An 18,189-nucleotide genomic window follows, 5' to 3' on the forward strand; every position below is an offset into this window, starting at 1 on the left:
TTTTTAGAAGGAATTTGTTATGTTAAATAATTGCAAACCTAAAAGTGTAGAAAATATTTGCTTAAAAAAAAAAAAGAGGATAGGAATAAAAAAAAAGGAGGATAGGAATTCAAAAAAAAAAAAAATAAGGATTCGGCTGGCTAAAAGGAGGATAGGAATAAAAAAAAAAAGGAGGATAGGAATTCAAAAAAAAAAAATAAGGATTCGAAAAAAAAAGGAGGATAGGAATAAAAAAAAAAAAGGAGGATATCCAAAATTATAGCAAACTTGATAACAAAATTCGGCTGGCATTAATTAAGTAAGATGATCAATGGCTAAAATTGAATGGCGCCTAAATGTGCAAGATTCAATGGCTCAGAAAAGTGGAGGGAGAAATGGGGGGAAGATATTAGGGTTAGAAAGGGTTAAGCTTTATTATTTAGGGTAGAAAATATTTGCTTCATAAAAAAAAATGCAAGAGGATAGGAATAAAATTGGTGCGATGCATTTTTTAGATGAAATTTGTTATGTTAAATAATTGCAAACCTAAAAGTGTAGAAAATATTTGCTTAAAAAAAAAGGAGGATAGGAATAAAAAAAAAGGAGGATAGGATTTCAAAAAAAAAAAATAAGGATTCGAAAAAAAAAAGGAGGATAGGAATTCAAAAAAAAAAAAATAATAAGGATTCGGCTTACCAAAATTATAGCAAACTTGATAACAAAATTCGGCTGGCATTAATTAAGTAAGATGATCAATGACTAAAATTGAATGGCGCCTAAATGTGTAAGATCCAATGGCTCAGAAAAGTGGAGGGAGAAATGAGGGAAAAATATTAGGGTTAGAAATAGCTTTAGGGGTTAAGCTTTATTATATAAGATATAAGATATTAACGTTATTTCACCCAAGCAAAACAAACGTTCAAATTGATATACCAATTTGAATAAAAACAAGATTTAGACTCAGCTTTGAGCAGTGTGATGCTATATTTTTTTGTATTTAGTATTTCGAAAATTGCATATTAAGTGATATTTGTGTCAAAAGGAGAGGATGACGATTTTTTTTTTTAATTAATTTACAAACTAGTTGAATTAAAATGTAATTTATTGTATTCGGTTTTGAGAAGAGCTGCTTCGCTTAAGATGTTTCTATTAAATTCCATATGATCAAAATTGAGTCAAATGCATCATTTTCCTTACTCTTCACAATTTCTTGTTTTTTGACCTATGAAACGAATAATTTACAAAATGTAGTTAAATACAACTAAAAGTAAATAAAAATACTAATTTATTAAATGAAATAAAACTATATAAATAGATAAATTTTAGCCTATCAAAGTCTTGCATGCTTAACTTTTTTTTTAATGAGAGACTTGAACCTTTGTCCTCAAACAATTGCTTAAGTAAGAAGAATATTTAAGAGCAAGTAGACATCAAAATCAAAGAACAAAATATCAAGTACTTATGCAAGTATTACATCCGGAATTTCGTCAATTTCTCCATATTTGTAGAAGAAATGAAGAATTAACGATGTCATGCTATTGGATTGACTAATTTACTAAACCATCATGTATCAGTATTTCCGTATATCTATGTCTTCTTTTATGCTACCGTGGCCACATGCATCAAGGTGACACTATATAAATATGATAACTTCATTACTCTTGACCAAAAATAAAAATAAAAAATAACTTCATTAATTAGGATAACAAAGAATAAATGTGAATTAACTTGCTAGAAAATTAATCACATATACGGTCGGCCATTGATAAAGCATGCCACATACACATATGGTTTATTGCTTCTATCTTGCTGGTCGTTTGTAACACAGTTAGCTATAGTTAGTTTTGTACTTTTTGTGCTTGAGATTCATGCACCTGATTAAGTAAAGGTCGTTAAACATGTGCAATGATGAGAAATTAGAGATATTGATTGAATCCAACGGAAATGATGATACCCTTTGAGAGTGACAATAGGGCTTATCAAAATCTTCATGCTTGGCCCGCCTTAAAGTTTCACGTCTTAGAAATTATGTGGGTCTCTATTAGTTTCCATTTCCATCTAATGTCATAATGATCTATTGCATTACCTTCGAGACAGTGACAATCATTTATATAAAGCCTTCTCTTACACAAGTATACATGTTCTTTTTATCTACTAAGACTTGGTGCATCTCAAAACTTTCGGTCAATTGATTTACAAGGGCAAGTTATTAGGAACTTCAACAAATAATTCTCCTTCGTAAGTAATTAAGACAGCTTTTTCCCTTTGGCAATTTTGGATTTTATCAAGTTAATGACACAGGCTATTATAGATCTCCTCAGGTTTCAACCAACAGCGAGACCTAATGGAGACTTAGGAGGCACAATAGGCTAAAGAAAAGTAAACTAAACCACACTGAATTAATCATAAAAGATTAAAGGAAAATGATAACTTGTGCTCTTAAAGCATTAGTTAAGAAACTAAAGATAGAAACATTTTATAAGAAATTGTGCATTCCATAGGGATGAATTTAAGCTTAAATTTGAGGTTGGCTATCAGGCAAATATCTTTGATTTTAATTGATTCTCGGGGAAGGGAGCATGATAATACAAAATTTGATTAGAAGGTGACTAAAGTTTGATTCAAAGTATTAAATTTTAGATTTAAATTTGAAATCTTTGGATTCCGAAGGATTCGTCCTTAATTAATTTTAGGGAAATGCTTCTTATAGCAAAGCAAATCCACGCGAAGGCATCACGACTGTGTTGTTGGCTGTTATTGCAAATTAAGTGGACATTCTTATTTTTCATCCAACCACCCGTGTTGTCCACCAAAGAAGATCTAAGGGTGCCGCTACTTCGTGAAACCTTTCGTGATGTTTTATTCACTATATATATATATATAGCAGTACTATAAAACTCTCACAAAAAAAAAAAAAAACAGTACTATAAAATTTATTACTCATTTTTGTTCAATTATTATAGTTTGGATAGCTAATATGCTCATATTAGATTGTATGAACTCTTAATCTTTTCGATTTAATGGCTTAGAGTATCCCTCATATGCTCTCCCTAATAAATTTTGTTTACCAAAGCAAAATAATATCCTTCTGTAAATCAAACCATTAATTAACATATATAGGCATAATGGGATTTCAGGCTCTAAGCCCAAATTTAATTGACATCTATGGTTGCAATCATTCCCATAAAAAACCTCATTCTACATGTTATCCCAGTAAGAAAGCACTTTGAATTAACCAAAAGCAAACCCATTCATAAACACACAAGCTTCCTGACATAAAGTAGTAGTAATGTATATCTGGCCATGGTAACATTTTCTTCATTTTTCTTCGATTTCCTATTTTTTAAATCTTTTCAAGATAATGCTGGGCCAGTTTCAAGTTTAGAGTTTCTTGATCAAACATTTTCCGTTGATGAAGGGAGAAGAGGTTGAGAAAGTGATGTTTTGGCATGATGGCTTGAGGACCTGATTATGTTACTATGCTCCGGAGTGGAAGTGATTGCTGCCAGCTCCCTTGCAAATTTCTTTTCTTCGTTTTTACCCCACAACACTAGGTATAACCCCACAATGATCAACACTGCTCCAATGATCCTGTAACATCACAAATGTGGCATCCATTCATAAAAGTTATTTACAAGGTTTCCATTTCTTTTTCTTTTGTAATAAAGATAGGTATAAAGAAAAGAAGAAAAAAAAAGCGATTCTTTAAACTTTTTTGACCCTATGGAACATGGAATCATTAAAAGAAAATTGTTCATTCTAGTTTCACATGTGAAAAGTTGCATTATAGAAAAAATAAAATTATTTCTAATTTTAATGCTTCTAACACATAAAGACATAATTAAATATTAATTTATATTTTTTAATTATCTTTAATTTTTTGTTATGCGTTTATTTTTCTTTCTTCCAATAGTGCTTTGTAATAATAGCTAGCCTTTTTTCTTAGTTGAGTCAGTTCTCACCTAAGTCCTAAAGGTCCCAACCCAATAGTGTTTTAATGAAATTCATTTGTCGTTTTCAAAATGGCGATCATTCATCTGTTGGACTCAATATTATTAATTAGTTTTATTAAAGGAGACTAGTGAACAACAACTGATTAAAAATAAAGCAAAAAGAGGGAAAATGAATGAAAAAGATAAGGTAGCTAGGACTAACCCTCCCAAATAGAACTCTTCTCCTAAAGCAAGGGAAGCCATAATAGCCACAACAAGAGTTTGAACAGGTTGATACACCGCAACGAAAACTGGGCCTCCTCTATCAATGCACCATATCTGTACAGCGAATGCAATTCCTGATGCCACTACTCCCTGCAATATCATTGTATATTAAAAAAGATTAATGTATATTAGTAGTACATAGGAGTATATATTAAACTTTAATAACTCTCTTTCATTCATTATTATCAACACACGCGCACACACTAGACACATATGACCTACCATTATATCTTTAGAACATTATTGCTTAACAACTTTCATAATACATATCATATCTCAAAAGCATGCACATACAACTTTAGAGAAATTCTTTATTGTATAGCTTTTATTATGTTAGCAAGAAATTGCATTCTTTTCTTCTGATCCAAAAAAAAAGACTACAAAGTGCATGGCCAGCTTTATTAAGATGTAAATTCTGATGTATGGCCTCTAAGATAAAATCAATATAACTATAAATATATAGTATTTCTTATTTTCTTTACTTTAACTGTAAACTTTTCTCAAACATCTTTATGTAAAGTGTTCCAAACATCATTATGTAAAAAAATAAAAATAAATAGAAGATCTCTACACCAAAAAGCATAAGGCGAGCGAAGTTAATTTTGAGCTAAGCGGGTGTTTGGAACTACGTTCTGTAAGTGTTTAATATGCGTCTGACCGATGCTACAAGTTGTAGCTTCATAAATATACGGTGACCAAGGACTTGATGCAAAAACAAACACTTAATTAATAAGTGAATCTTAAATAAAATTATACGGTGACCATATCATTAGGTTTTTTATTCATATTATGATGAAATTTCATATAATCTTGGTATATATTAATTTAAATTTTATATCTTAATAAAATATTATATCTATTTTTTTGGTGAATAAATATTATATCTATTCCCCTTAAAAAATATTATATCTACTGTGTTTCACATTGTTAATACTAAATAGGGTTAATATGTCTTTACCCCCCTGTAATATAGGCGAGTTCCGGTTTTCCCCCCTGTAAAAAAGATTCTTTCGATTCCAACCCTGTAATATAAAGATTCCGTCGAAAACCCCCCTGAGCACATTTGAGACCCCCCAGCTGATGACGTGGCATGACGTGGCGCGCTGAGTCACCCTTGTCTGCTGACGTGGCTTGCTGACTGTATAATTAATTTTATTTTTTATTTTTTTTAAAGGGTACACGTGGCATTTGTAATATTTTTATTTCTTTACCCCCTGTAATTTAAGCGAGTTCCAGTTTTACCCCCTGTAAAAATTTTAAAAATAAAAAATAAAATCTGGAAAATTTTCAAAAAAAAATTATTTTTTTAAAAAAATTCTGGAAAATTAATAAAAATTGAAAATAATTAAAAAAAACAAAAAAATTAAAAATCTGGAAAAAAAATTTCGCATGACATGTGTGTATATACATACCACATCATTAAATCATTTTAATAATAAAAATTAAAAACTGAAAATCTTTTAAAAATAACAAAAAATCAGATTTTTTTAAAAAAAATAAAAGATTGATTTTATTTTAAATTTTAAAAATAACAAAAAATCAGATTATTTTTTTCGAAAAATAAAATAAAAAAGCAGAAAAGACATTTAGATTTTTTTCAAAATTTAAAAAATTGTAAAAAAGTTTGGATTTTTTTTAAATTTAGAAGATATTTAAAAATACTGAAATTTAATTTTCAAAATAAAAAAGTTTAGATTTTTTGCGAAATAAAAAAACTAGAAAATATTTAAAATTTTAAAAATCTGGATATATATTTTTTTAAAATCCAATTACAATCAATCCATTCGCTAAAATTAAATCCTAATTGTTTTTGGCAAATGTTCACTATTCATATTTTTTTTGTAATCTGGTTTCGTCCCCGTACGCGGGTTCGCTATGTTATGCTCATGATTAGTGAATTTTTGTTAGGATATTTTAGGACTGTTTCGCTTGGTCTGATTTATAATGATGTATGCCCGTTTTGGGTTTTAACTGGGTTAGGTTTTATGTCCCCCCAGTCTCTGTATCTCTCTCTTTTTTTTTTAATGTATTTTTCTTTTTACTTAAAAAAATTTAAAAAGTGTCTTATTTAAGAGACATTAAAATTTAAAAAGTGAGTACCTCAAGTTGCTCTTCCATTGTCTTTTGAACTTCACAAAAAAAATCTAAACTTTTTTATTTTGAAAATTAAATTCCAGTATTTTTAAATATCTTCTAAATTTCAAAAAAAATCCAAACTTTAGTGATAAAGATTTGGAGGACCCAAAAATCGTTCCAGCATTTTTTTTCCAGATTTTTAATTTTTTTAAATTTTTTTGTATTTTTTAATTATTTTCAATTTTTATTAATTTTCCAGCATTTTTTTTAAAAAAATAAATATTTTTTAAATTTTCCAGATTTTATTTTTTATTTTTAAAATTTTTACAGGGGGTAAAACTGGAACTCGCCTAAATTACAGGGGGGTAAAGAAATAAAAATATTACAAATGCCACGTGTACCCTATAAAAAAATAAAAAATAAAATTAATTATACAGTCAGCAAGCCACGTCATGCCACGTCATCAGACAAGGGTGACTCAGCGCGCCACGTCATGCCACGTCATCAGACAAGGGGGTCTCAAATGTGCTCAGGGGGGTTTTCGACGGAATCTTTATATTACAGGGTTGGAATCGAAAGAATCTTTTTTACAGGGGGGAAAACCGGAACTCGCCTATATTACAGGGGGTAAAGACATATTAACCCTACTAAATATGCGGAATGTTACAATGATTAGTGAATATTTGTTGAAAACGAAGTCCACATATTGGATAAAAATAGTGCTAAAAACATGTGAGGTGAAACCCCAATGTTTTAAGACTTTTAGATCATGAACCCCAAGTTTAGACCACTAAAGGCCAATATATAAAGACAACTCTAACGGGGTATGTGCTAAATTAGTCCAATAATATTTATTAAAACCAAATATAGGGAGCTTCCTATATTCCCCAAAGTCACTTTGAAAGTATACTTCCGGAAAGAAGATAAAAACAGTGTTGTTTTCATACAAAATAATAATATATTTCCGGACACATGTTTGATTTTCTAAAAAAAGAAAACACTGCAAATCTTTATATCGTAGAAAAATGCAACGCTACTATAAAAATTACGTGACATATGACATATTAAATTGTTTATACTAACCGCGTACAAAATAGTAAAAACTTCTCCACCAGATTGAAAAATCCAAGCCTGAGCATCTCTTTCAAGGATCAAAGCAATAATGAGAAATTGGATAAGTCCAAAGAAACATGTATAGGAAGTGACAGAGAGGCGAGCCGGATACTTCTTAAGGACAGGTGCTTGCAACACCAGCCAACCAGACCATGACAAACAATGTCCTATAAGGTACAAACATCCAAGGGTCCAGTTTTTTCCTTTTGCATCTCCCAATCCCAGTGATGAGATTGAGATTGAGATTGACTCACTGCCACCATTAATGCTGCTGTTTAGAGGTGGAACTGGACTGTATATTGTTGGACCTTTGTATAGTGTAATCACTGATGCTCCTGCAACACAAAACAATGTTCCTGCCACCTTTCCTATTCCATCCTTTCTGCTCAACCGCACCTTTTCTATTCTGAAATTGTATTTTTACTAATTAATTATTAAGAAATTGAATTTAAATTAAATGAATGAATTAAGGGCTAGCTAGCTTATTTACCTGAGTATGACTGCCATGAGAAATGTAATGGCTGGTACAGAATTCTGTATAGCTGATGCAAAGGTTGGAGATGTGTTGTCCAAGCCAAGCAAGTAGAAACCCTGGTTGGCTGTAATCCTGTGTAATGCAAATTTCATTTTAATTAATTAAAGTACCATATTAATTATATATATATATAGCTTCATGACAACGTGGTTCTCAATTCATTCTTTTAAGTATAACAAAACAGGATCAATCCTAATGTTTCCATCATGGTTTCAAATTGCAAATCCGCAGTATATAAATGATTTAAAGTCTTAGCAATGACATCACAACGTAACCACAATATAAATTTAGATTATATATCTGCCACATTTTCTAACAATATAATAGTTTCGCAGTATAACCACCACAACTGTAATTTAAAACCATGATTTCCATCGTTTTTTTTTTTTTACTTCTTTTAAAAGTAATGAGTGGGGAAAAAAATTGCATACCCGACGAGGGCAAGACAAAAGAACTGCAAGAGAAAGTTGAAAGTAATAGCTGGCCTCTCCTTCCTGAACAAAAAAGTAGAACTATTCAAATTTGCAATTAACATTTTGTAAACTTATGTTATGTATTGTACGGCACCAACTTTTATGTATGTTAATTTATACTATGTTAATTAGTGGAGGTAATACTTCCTCCGGTCACTATTATAAGCAAATTTCTACTTTTTAGATTCATTCAATAAATGATGTATGTGGTTTACAATGTAGTCCACATACATCATTTATTGAATGAACCTAAAAAGTCAAAATTTGCTTATAATAGTGACCGGAGGGAGTATATAGGACTAACTTTTCTAAGAAGTAGGCAAAAGGAAGGAGGAGAAGAAAGGCAATAATATTGCGGTAAACTGGGAAAACAAGTTTGCTAACACCCATGTTAAGTGCAGCTCTTGAGACGACATGGAACCCTGCATATCCAAACTGCAGGGCCAACATGGCCGCATGCAGCTGAAACCGTTCTGGTATGGAGCACCACATTCTCCCCGAAGATCCACCTGAATCAGCCATTACTGTATTATGATCTAGCTAAATAGCTAGTCTTTTAATTGGTTAATCAGTGTTATTATAAGATTATTAAGAATGGAGAGGAAGTGGTGTGAAGAGGTGGTGGAAGAGTAAGGGTATAAATATAGTGAAAGAGGGGAAAGTATGACCCCACAATGACCATAAAAAGACGTTTTGTCAACTGTTGGTTGCATTCAAATGTTTCTGCTTTGTCTCCCACATTCTTCTTTGATACTGTATTCATTCCACACCCTCCTTTGCTGACAAGACAACCTCCACCGCACTTAAAAACCTTTCATAAATTTAAATTAATTAATATCAGAGAGCGAGTCATAAAGAAATTCAAAGAGATCATAACATTGTTTGACACGCCATTAATGATGATATTAGAACAAGAGGGCCAAGCCGCCATTGATAGATAGCGCACACGAGTGGAGTGCTGGATATATACCCCATGCCATGCGTTATCATACACATCAATAATCAACCCTTAACCCCGCCTGGCCCACTTTTTTTTTTTTTTTTTTTTTTTTTATACATAAAAAAGTTTAGATAAGTTGGATTCTCGGGCTCATTAGAGTCCGGGGTTCAAAATTCAAAAAAAGTTTTTTCATACTCTTTCGCGTTAACGCAACCAGCTAAAAAAGACTATACTTTAACAATAACCCGTCGATTGGTATTACCCCTCTCGCAATAAGAGGATGGGCGAGCCTTCAAGTCAAGTGCGCTAGCGGGCTTTAAGAAGCCTTTCTCAGATAGGGGTTTGAACGACATAGCTTGCTTGGGTCGAGTGTCAACCTTCGCTCATTTAGCACAATCACTAAGTCGGTGAAGGAAAGAAATCTTCATAAATAATTAAGGTTTTGGGTTGAATTCTTATCAAGTGGACTAGTCTAGGTCCAGTATACTTGTGTATTTAAAATATGATCATGAAGGAATTTTAACAATAATATAGCTTTGTGCTAGCTTCTTTTAGTCGTACTTACATTAAAAAAATACACACAGCCGTACTAATATACTGCGTGCAGAAATTTATAATCAAATTTGGCAGTGAGCACTTGATTTATAATCAAATTTATGGATTAAAGGAAGTTAATGAAGTGTACCACTTCTAAAGTAAGGCATAATATGCGGACTGGTTGCAAGATGAACCTATATGCTTCTTGCTTTTAACAGACATCATGTCCCTCTCACCCTCTTTTAACATTAATTTATATAAAACTGAAAAGAAATTGAGAACTTGACGATATCTAGCTTAATTAGCTTCATTTGATAATTTTCAAACATAAAATAAAATTGAAGTCATGGTATATATAATTTAACAGACATATATAATTTACTAGTATATGCTAGCTAGCTTTTATTTGTAACAAGAGAGTAATAATTGAATTGTGTGACAAACAAGCTGGTTGAAGCAGATTAAGTTTGTGGGTCAGACCCGGCCTGCATGAACCGGTCGGATACCACCCAGACCAAGCCAGTTGGAGTCTTAATTGCGTTTCCACGAATAAGTACACAAAGCTGACAGCTAAAATTAAGATTTTGTGTGCACGAGAGAATCTTCACACCACTTCCTCCTCTTGTTATCATTCGTTTGACTCCTCCTATTGTATTCCTCTTTCTTCACTTCTGGAAACTACATATCACTCTCATGGTGTGTCTGTTTGGTTTTAAATTTTAAGGGAGTCAAAGTTGTTTAAGTGGAAATGATTTTGATATGTTTGAATATTTTCAAATAGAGTTGATTTTGGTTTTAGAATAGATTATACTAGCTTCAAACTAAAATTTGACAGCTTTTGTTCAATCAACACGTGTTCTCATATTTATGACTAAAATGTGTGACTTGATTAATGTCAGTTTAATATACATATTTATTTTTAATTGTTTTATCAAATCCATATCAATTACGTAAATCATTATTTCAATCGTAAAAATGATGAAGACGATTAATATTTACTATCGAAAAACGACATTAGTCATCGTTGGATTTTTAAATATTAGTCCATGATAAACCACTTATGAATATGGTCCATATTAGAATTACTCGTATATTCAAATATAAATCATTTTACATTAAATTCATTTTTAACAATAATCAATTTAACAAAATTCATAACAGATTAGAAGCTTGGGCCTTGAACATCATATTACTCACATTTCCAAATCAGATGACAAGATCACTGATTCATCCGAAACCAAAATAAAATATCTAAATGTAGTGCAGTGGATATTGAATGATGGATTGCTCGCCTCATGCCTCCTTAGAAAAATGAAAGAAGAAATTCTTAGCACGGTCCTTGGCAGGGATACAACCTACTTTATTTTGAATTCACTCCTTATACAACAATTGTCTAACATCTAAGATCATGATATCAAAACCTCCCTTAAGATCCATTGACCTACGTTTTATAAGGTTTCAGCTATTGACTCACTGACCATTTACAACGATGCACCAAACCCAATAGTGTTAATTAGGCGTGAAGGGGTTGTTCAATAGACTCACATTTATTATGAAATTGCATGAGCAAGTGTCTATAAGTTGGGACAATCCTCATCTCACCAACCAATTTTATAAAGATGAGTTAAGACATTCAAATTATGTTTTTCCTAGAAGTTCAACGATTTATCAACTCGTGTTATAAAAATGTGTAGATAATTCAAGATTAAATTGACATTAAGGGTACAAATACACGTTTATTGGCTCGAAAGACATGCTTCCAATAATCTATTTTGACAAATTAAAGCACGAGTCTTGCTAACGAGTGTCCCAAGGACATTGTTTAAGGAATCCACGAAAAGAAAATTTATCTCAAAAATACAAATCAAATATACATAAAAGTTATAATTACACTATTTTCAATATAAAAGTTTCTATAAGAATAAGAATGAGAGATGATCCCAAAATATGCATGTAAGTGCCCTAAATCAACATGCAACATCAAAACAAAAAACTAGAAAAAAAGCCAACAAACAAAACCTGCTAATTAAGAACCAACTCCATATAGCCTGCCAGATCCAAAAAGCAAAGTGACAATCACTACCTTCTATTGAAATCTTCATTACACACATTCCATGACAAATAAATCACATGACTAGACAAACCACTACTAATGCTATCATGCATATAAATGCATGTAGATGGATCAATTTAGGGGGGAAACTTTTTTTTTTAAAGAAGGGGGAAAAATTTCTAATAGTCCTTTACCTTCTTTTTTTTTTTAAATAAATTAATCGTCTTTATTTTTTTGGTTACGATCCTATAACTTTTAAAACATTTATTTATTGGTTAAAAAATGTTGATGTGTCTGTTTTATGATTGGCTTAACAACAATACTTCATATTTTACGTGGATTGATAAAACAAAAACAAAAAAGCAGGTTTTTCAAAAATCCAAGTTGATAACTAGATAGCATAGGCCGGGGTTATCAACATCTTGAAGATAAGTAGGTTTTTTTTTTTTTTTTACATTTCTTCTTCTTTTCTCCTCCCCTCCTCCTCCTCCTTAATATATTCAATTTAGTCTTAAATTCAGGTGGTACAACAATACATTGAAATATGCAGGGATTGGGGTTTGATCTTTGAATTTCTCACTTATTCATCTTAAGGGTCCGTTTGGTTCGAGAATTAGGAGGGGAGGGGAGGGAAGGGGAGGGGATGGATTTTAACGGAGGGGAGGGGAGAGGAGATATTTTAATTAAAAATGTGTTTGGTTCGCAAGGGGAGGGGAGAGATTTTAAAATTATTATACTGTTTTACCCTTAAACTTAATTAAATAAGGATAATAAAGCAACGAAACAATAACGATGTTTGTTTCAAAAAAAAAAAACAATAACGATGTAATCGATAACAACATCATGTAGATGATGGAATAATGAATTAGTAATAGGGTTGTTACAAGTAGTAAAAAAAAATTGTTACATGGAAAAGTTGTCAATAATATGGAATAAAAGTTGTTACAAGGATAATTTAACCTGATAATAATAAAAGTTGTTAAAAGATAATACAACATATAATCTAATAATAATAAATATTGTTGTAAGGATAATATTAAGATTCTAAATTAATCTAAGGATGATTTTGGCAGTGCAATAAAACTTGCTCACCTCCCCTCCCCTCTCCTCCCCTCCCCTTCTAAAAATTGAACCAAACACTTCAAATTAAAAATCTCCCCTCCCCTCCCCTCCCCTCCAAAACACTCGAATCAAACGGATGCTAAATGTGAATTTCTAACCATTAGCTACTTAACAAAAAATGCATTGTGAAACAATTTAAAATTATGTATTTGTTTAGTTCTTCTCACTTTCTCTTTACTCATCAAACACACCCTAAAACATTTGGAAGAATTTTAACAAAATTTGAAAAATCAACCTTTTTTTGTTTAGTCTTTAGGGGGAAACAGTCCCCACCCTTTGTTGATCATGTCAAAGTGTGAGCATCTAATTTGCCCACTTCAATTTTAAGGTCAGAATGTAAATCATTTACCCGACAAATAACACCGATCATACGTTAATTTCAAATTAATACAAGAAATTAACATCTTTTCAATATAGATTTTACTATACCGGACATTTCCATAACCACCTAATCCCATTTTCTTTTCCGTTTGTAATGTCTTAATTCAGGGTCCCGCTGTTTTTTTTATTCATTCAAAGAAACAGATTACTTACGTTTTTATGCCTTTACTATTAACAAATTGTAATTTCGAGTTAATTAAGCATGGCTTAATTATATCCATACCAACTTAATAATGAAAGTGGTGCAGCATGCAGTCAATTTAATTACTAATATAGTACTCTTGCTAATAACATGTAATAATAATGTTTTATGAAACACATAGTAATAACTAATGACCGTAAGTTGCACGAATATGTTGGTTTCAACCAAGCAATTAGTCTCAAGTGATTAATGAGTTCCACCACAAATTGTTCCGGTGAACATAAATTTAATCCTAGGTGAAACAATTATTGTTGAGACTGACAAACCAAATTGTTGACTAGATTGTGGAATACAAACTCTCTCTGCGTGTTTACCTGGTCTGGTCTCATATTCTTTACCATGTGTTAGCCTTTTATTTATGACATAATTAAAGTTGCCGATACTTATTTTAAGGAAAATGTTGTTTGTCGCGACAGAAAATGCAGGGAAGATTTCCCGAGCGGTTATTTACTTTGATTTATTTCCTAAATTGTACCCATGATGTCCATGTTTTCCGGCAATGAAGAAATTTAAGTGGCTAAAAGCTTCTCGTGATTCTCTCGGGATGAATTATCTCGGGATGAATAGCATTGATCTTATTTTAATTGTCGATTTCATATGTAATTCGACCTGACAACCTCTCTCTTAACAAAAAAAAAAAGTTTGCATGGCAAAGTGCTAACAAGCAGTTATAATTAAAATGTTGAAAAAGAAGGAATCAGAGATAGAATAAAATCAATACCCGTTGAAATAATATCCCAGAACCTAATTATATTCTTTTCACGGTTGCATTCATTATGGTTCCCACTTTAATTTCAGCATGTGCACTTCAGTTTTTCGGTCAATATTGGTCTTTCATGTTGAGTCATTCTCAATATGGGGATTTTTAGCAGTTCTGATTGGGATTATATATCTCTTAACATTATATGCAAATAATGCATGTACTTAAAAATTGTAAGACCAGCTTTTGGACCCCTGCATGCAAAAGTTGAGCCTCTTGGATTACTACTCTTGAATGAGGATAATATACATCAATAGCTAGCAATAGCATATAGCTTACATGCATTTACAATAGGTATACATATATAAATGATTAATCATAGAATGAGACCCGCTATCTCTCATTTTCAGACTTGATTGGTCATCTCTGTGTGGGTCAGTCAACGCTTGAATGAAAACATTACTTTACCAAAGGAATGGTTTGTATCCCATCAACAATGGTATACATACTTCATAAAAAACAAAACCAAAAATGATAAATTATACTATTCATGTTGCTTAATTTTTGGAGGTAGATGCATAAAAGAGACGGAAATGAAACATTTAACATTTAACTCATATATTAAAAAAAAATTAACTCATGTTGAAACAATGGTTTATAATATTAATGCATGGTAAGTCAATTCACTTATATATTAAACATTTAACTCATTTATAATCGATACATGAAACTAACCACTTATACTTGAACTCAAGAATTTTTCACATAAGTGTGAGTCTTCTCCATTCTTAGTTACACAGCCACTACCAACCAAAAAAGCATGAATCATGATTACACCAAAGAATTTTGATACAAAGATCCAATACCAAGCTTCATTCCTCCTCCCATGCCAAGTCCAATCAGGGCGCACCAGGAACAACAATCGATTGAGATCGCCTAGAGATCAGACACCACAACTCCTCCCAAACCTTAAAAAATCACATATATTGGTCACTCTTCTTATATATCCAATATTAAACTCATTCATAGTTTATGTAAGACTTCCCACTTACATTTGAACTCAATACAATTCCACCAAAAAAACTAGAAAATGTCTATATGTATATTGTCATTTGTTAGGTTCAAGTTTGAGTAGTTAGTCTTACACCGACTATAAATGGAGTAAATTAATGTTCGATACACACATACATATAAGAAAGATGACTCATAAATATCTAATGTCTTTTAGTTTCGGGTGGAGATGTGGTGCTCTGAAGCATAGGTACTTGTAAAATGGTGACATATCTGTATAGGATGACTTTCTCATATATTAATATGATATTATTTGTGTTTCTTTGTCATTGTAAAAGACATAGTTTTTTTTACCTTTTAAACTTTTATTGGGATGATTTTGTTGTGGATTGAAAGATTTAGCTTTTTCATGTTATATCGTATAGCAAAACTCATGTTTTTCACTGACGTATTAATTTGTACCTTTTTTTATATAAAAAAAAAAAATCGTATTTTAGTACCCATAACTATATCATACCAGGTATTGTACTCGTGCCTATGCAACATGGATGTCGTGTCTGTCTCTTTTATGAACCTAGAACTTCGGTCGGCCAATTGTTTCTCCTGGCACTCCCCCTGACTCCCCAAAACTAGTATCAGGAGCCATATATAGGATGTGAAAGACTCGTACTTGAGTGGAGGAAGATTGTTGTGTTCAAGTGTGAGTGGTTAGTCTTACATTGACTGCGAATGAGTTAGATGATTAATATATAATAAAAATGATTCATATACTTGATGCATTAACATTCTGTGTGGAGTTGTAGTGTTTTTCTCCCTTATTATCCTAAAGCATTTTCCAAGAAGTAATACTTAGCATTTTCAATTGTTAGCAAGACCCTAAAACTATAACATATTTCTCTCTTTTTTTACTCTCTGAATATTTATATGAATATCTATTGTTAACATCCAACCCCCAACTCAATTTTAAATTGTTGATTTGGGTAATTTAATTGGGTCCCTAACGATGTCGTATAATCCCAATCAAAACCGTTTTTATGCATATGCGTCCTTCTCTTAGCATGCCTCTTTTGGAATCCACGTTCATGGGAGTGCAAAAGTGAGATATTTTCCATTTCCTTTCATGTGCCTATGGTGGTGGTGGAAGGGTCCCAAAATGGGACATCCAACCCACCAACACCCATCATACAATGCAAGGTCTACTTGAAGTTGATATTTTTGCTTAACATGAATTGAGAAGATGGTAATGGAATCTTAATCTGAAGGGCAAAGGATATCTCAAAAATCTTCTAAAGCTGTCAAAGAAGATTCCTAGTTGAATTGCAAGTTTGCAACTATTGAAGACGTATAGTGGTGTGACCTCACAAAGGCTATTATTGCCAACTCTTTATTCTTTGCTTCCCATTCAAAACTTCACTTGATGTGTCCTCTACTTTAATTTTAATTTAGTGGCATATGCATTCGACACCAGATGCAACCGCAAGGTTTCAATCCGGATCAACTAATAATAAATTGGCCTCTAGCTAGTTTCGGATACTAATTAAAGTCATCAAAGTTTTTCCATGAGTTTCACTCGGTTTATATGTACATTGTATAATATATGTAGAGGTTTGGGTTTGAACTCCGAACAGCTCACTTATTCACTCTAGAACATCCACAACGGAGACATTCATTTTTTAGTACTTAAATGAGTCTCACATGTACACATTACGTATTTATAATTTTTTAATAGTAGTGCCTAATAAGTACTCAATCCCTTCAACTCAACATCTCGTTTATAATAATCTGCTTAAGATATGTGTGCGTGTTATTTTCAACACTAACTTTAATTGCTTAAAATTATCTAGTTGTCTGATCTTCAATTGATATTTATATACATAATCTTTTTTAAGGAATATACATAATTTTATTGGAAATCCTAAGATTTGGACAGTTGAACAATTGTTGGATGGAATTTAATTCTCCTCTTAAAAGTGGTTTTGAGAAAATCTTCGGAGCATTCCTACACCTTTTATGAGTGGGTATTGTAACCCTCCTTGTGTTTGCATCATTTGGTTTGTCTTAATCTTGTTCGTTACGTTGTGACAAACTAACTTTTTTGTCTAGATTGGTAGCAAAAGTATAATTTAACATTTTACCAATAAAGAGTGGGCATGATTATTTAATTTAACTAATGCAATATTTTGATTAAATAAGAAGGTATTAAATACATCTCAAAAACAGAAGATATTAAATAGGGTTAAATATTCAAATAATTCATGTGAAATACTTAGAAATACCTCATTAAAAAAACACAAATTTTACTCTTTTATATTCTTTCTATTTTGGCCCTCGTATAGCCCGGTCACATAAGAGACGTTGACGTGGCATAGAATCTTGTCATCCGCCTGCTGATAATCTTGTTGCAATATTTTTTCTTTTATATATAAGAAAGTCTTGTTGCGATTGTTAGTAGTTATTTTGTATGTTAATATTTATTTCTCAGTCTAGATTTGAATTCAGGACCTTCAACTTATTATCTTTTAGTTCAAGCTAGTTGAGTTGTCATATTAATTAACACTCTTGATCCAACATTCAACTTATGGATTATTAAATCCTAAAAAAAAAAAAAAAAAAAAAAAAAAAAAAAAAAAAACTTATGGATTATTAATGAATATGTGTACATGGAATGTAAGCATTCCTTTACCTCTTTAACACGTCAATCTCTAAACCTATTTTACTTATGAATAGAAGTGGCATTAATGATCATTTATGTGTACATGGAAAGTAAGCATTGTTTCATTCTACTCTTTTTTTTTTTTTTTTTTGGCTTTCGCACCGGTTTCCGACCCACCAACGATGGATGACTAATCC

At 31.6% G+C, this 18,189-nt stretch overlaps 1 protein-coding gene and 1 long non-coding RNA gene across 2 annotated transcripts; one reads left to right on the forward strand and one right to left on the reverse strand.

Moving 5' to 3' along the window:
- Positions 1 to 3,065: 3,065 nt before the first annotated feature.
- LOC146942925 (protein WALLS ARE THIN 1-like) lies at positions 3,066 to 9,005 on the reverse strand. Its single transcript, XM_085757032.1, has 6 exons — positions 8,698 to 9,005; positions 8,352 to 8,414; positions 7,876 to 7,992; positions 7,356 to 7,791; positions 4,135 to 4,286; positions 3,066 to 3,570 (listed from the first exon to the last, which is right to left on the reverse strand). The coding sequence occupies exons 1-6, from the start codon at positions 8,913 to 8,915 to the stop codon at positions 3,375 to 3,377; spliced, it is 1,182 nt and encodes a 393-aa protein (XP_085613158.1). The 5' UTR covers positions 8,916 to 9,005; the 3' UTR covers positions 3,066 to 3,374.
- LOC146942926 (uncharacterized) lies at positions 8,399 to 8,889 on the forward strand. Its single transcript, XR_015032897.1, has 2 exons — positions 8,399 to 8,530; positions 8,680 to 8,889. It is a non-coding gene; the product is annotated as an uncharacterized LOC146942926 (long non-coding RNA).
- Positions 9,006 to 18,189: the final 9,184 nt, after the last annotated feature.

The sequence above is a fragment of the Medicago sativa genome, chromosome 3 (genome assembly GCF_051527215.1).
Source record: "Medicago sativa cultivar Bolivia chromosome 3, Bolivia_mono, whole genome shotgun sequence".
Lineage (NCBI taxonomy): Eukaryota > Viridiplantae > Streptophyta > Magnoliopsida > Fabales > Fabaceae > Medicago > Medicago sativa.

Bases quoted from the DNA above. Each gene is read 5' to 3' on its own strand.
- LOC146942925 (XM_085757032.1), bottom strand. From the start codon at position 8,915: ATGGCTGATTCAGGTGGATCTTCGGGGAGAATGTGGTGCTCCATACCA. The intron at 7,993-8,351 runs GTATGCAATTTT...TGCATTACACAG, and splicing joins TTTTGTCTTGCCCTCGTCGG to GATTACAGCCAACCAGGGTT. The intron at 3,571-4,134 runs GTTAGTCCTAGC...GTGATGTTACAG, and splicing joins GAAGAGTTCTATTTGGGAGG to GATCATTGGAGCAGTGTTGA.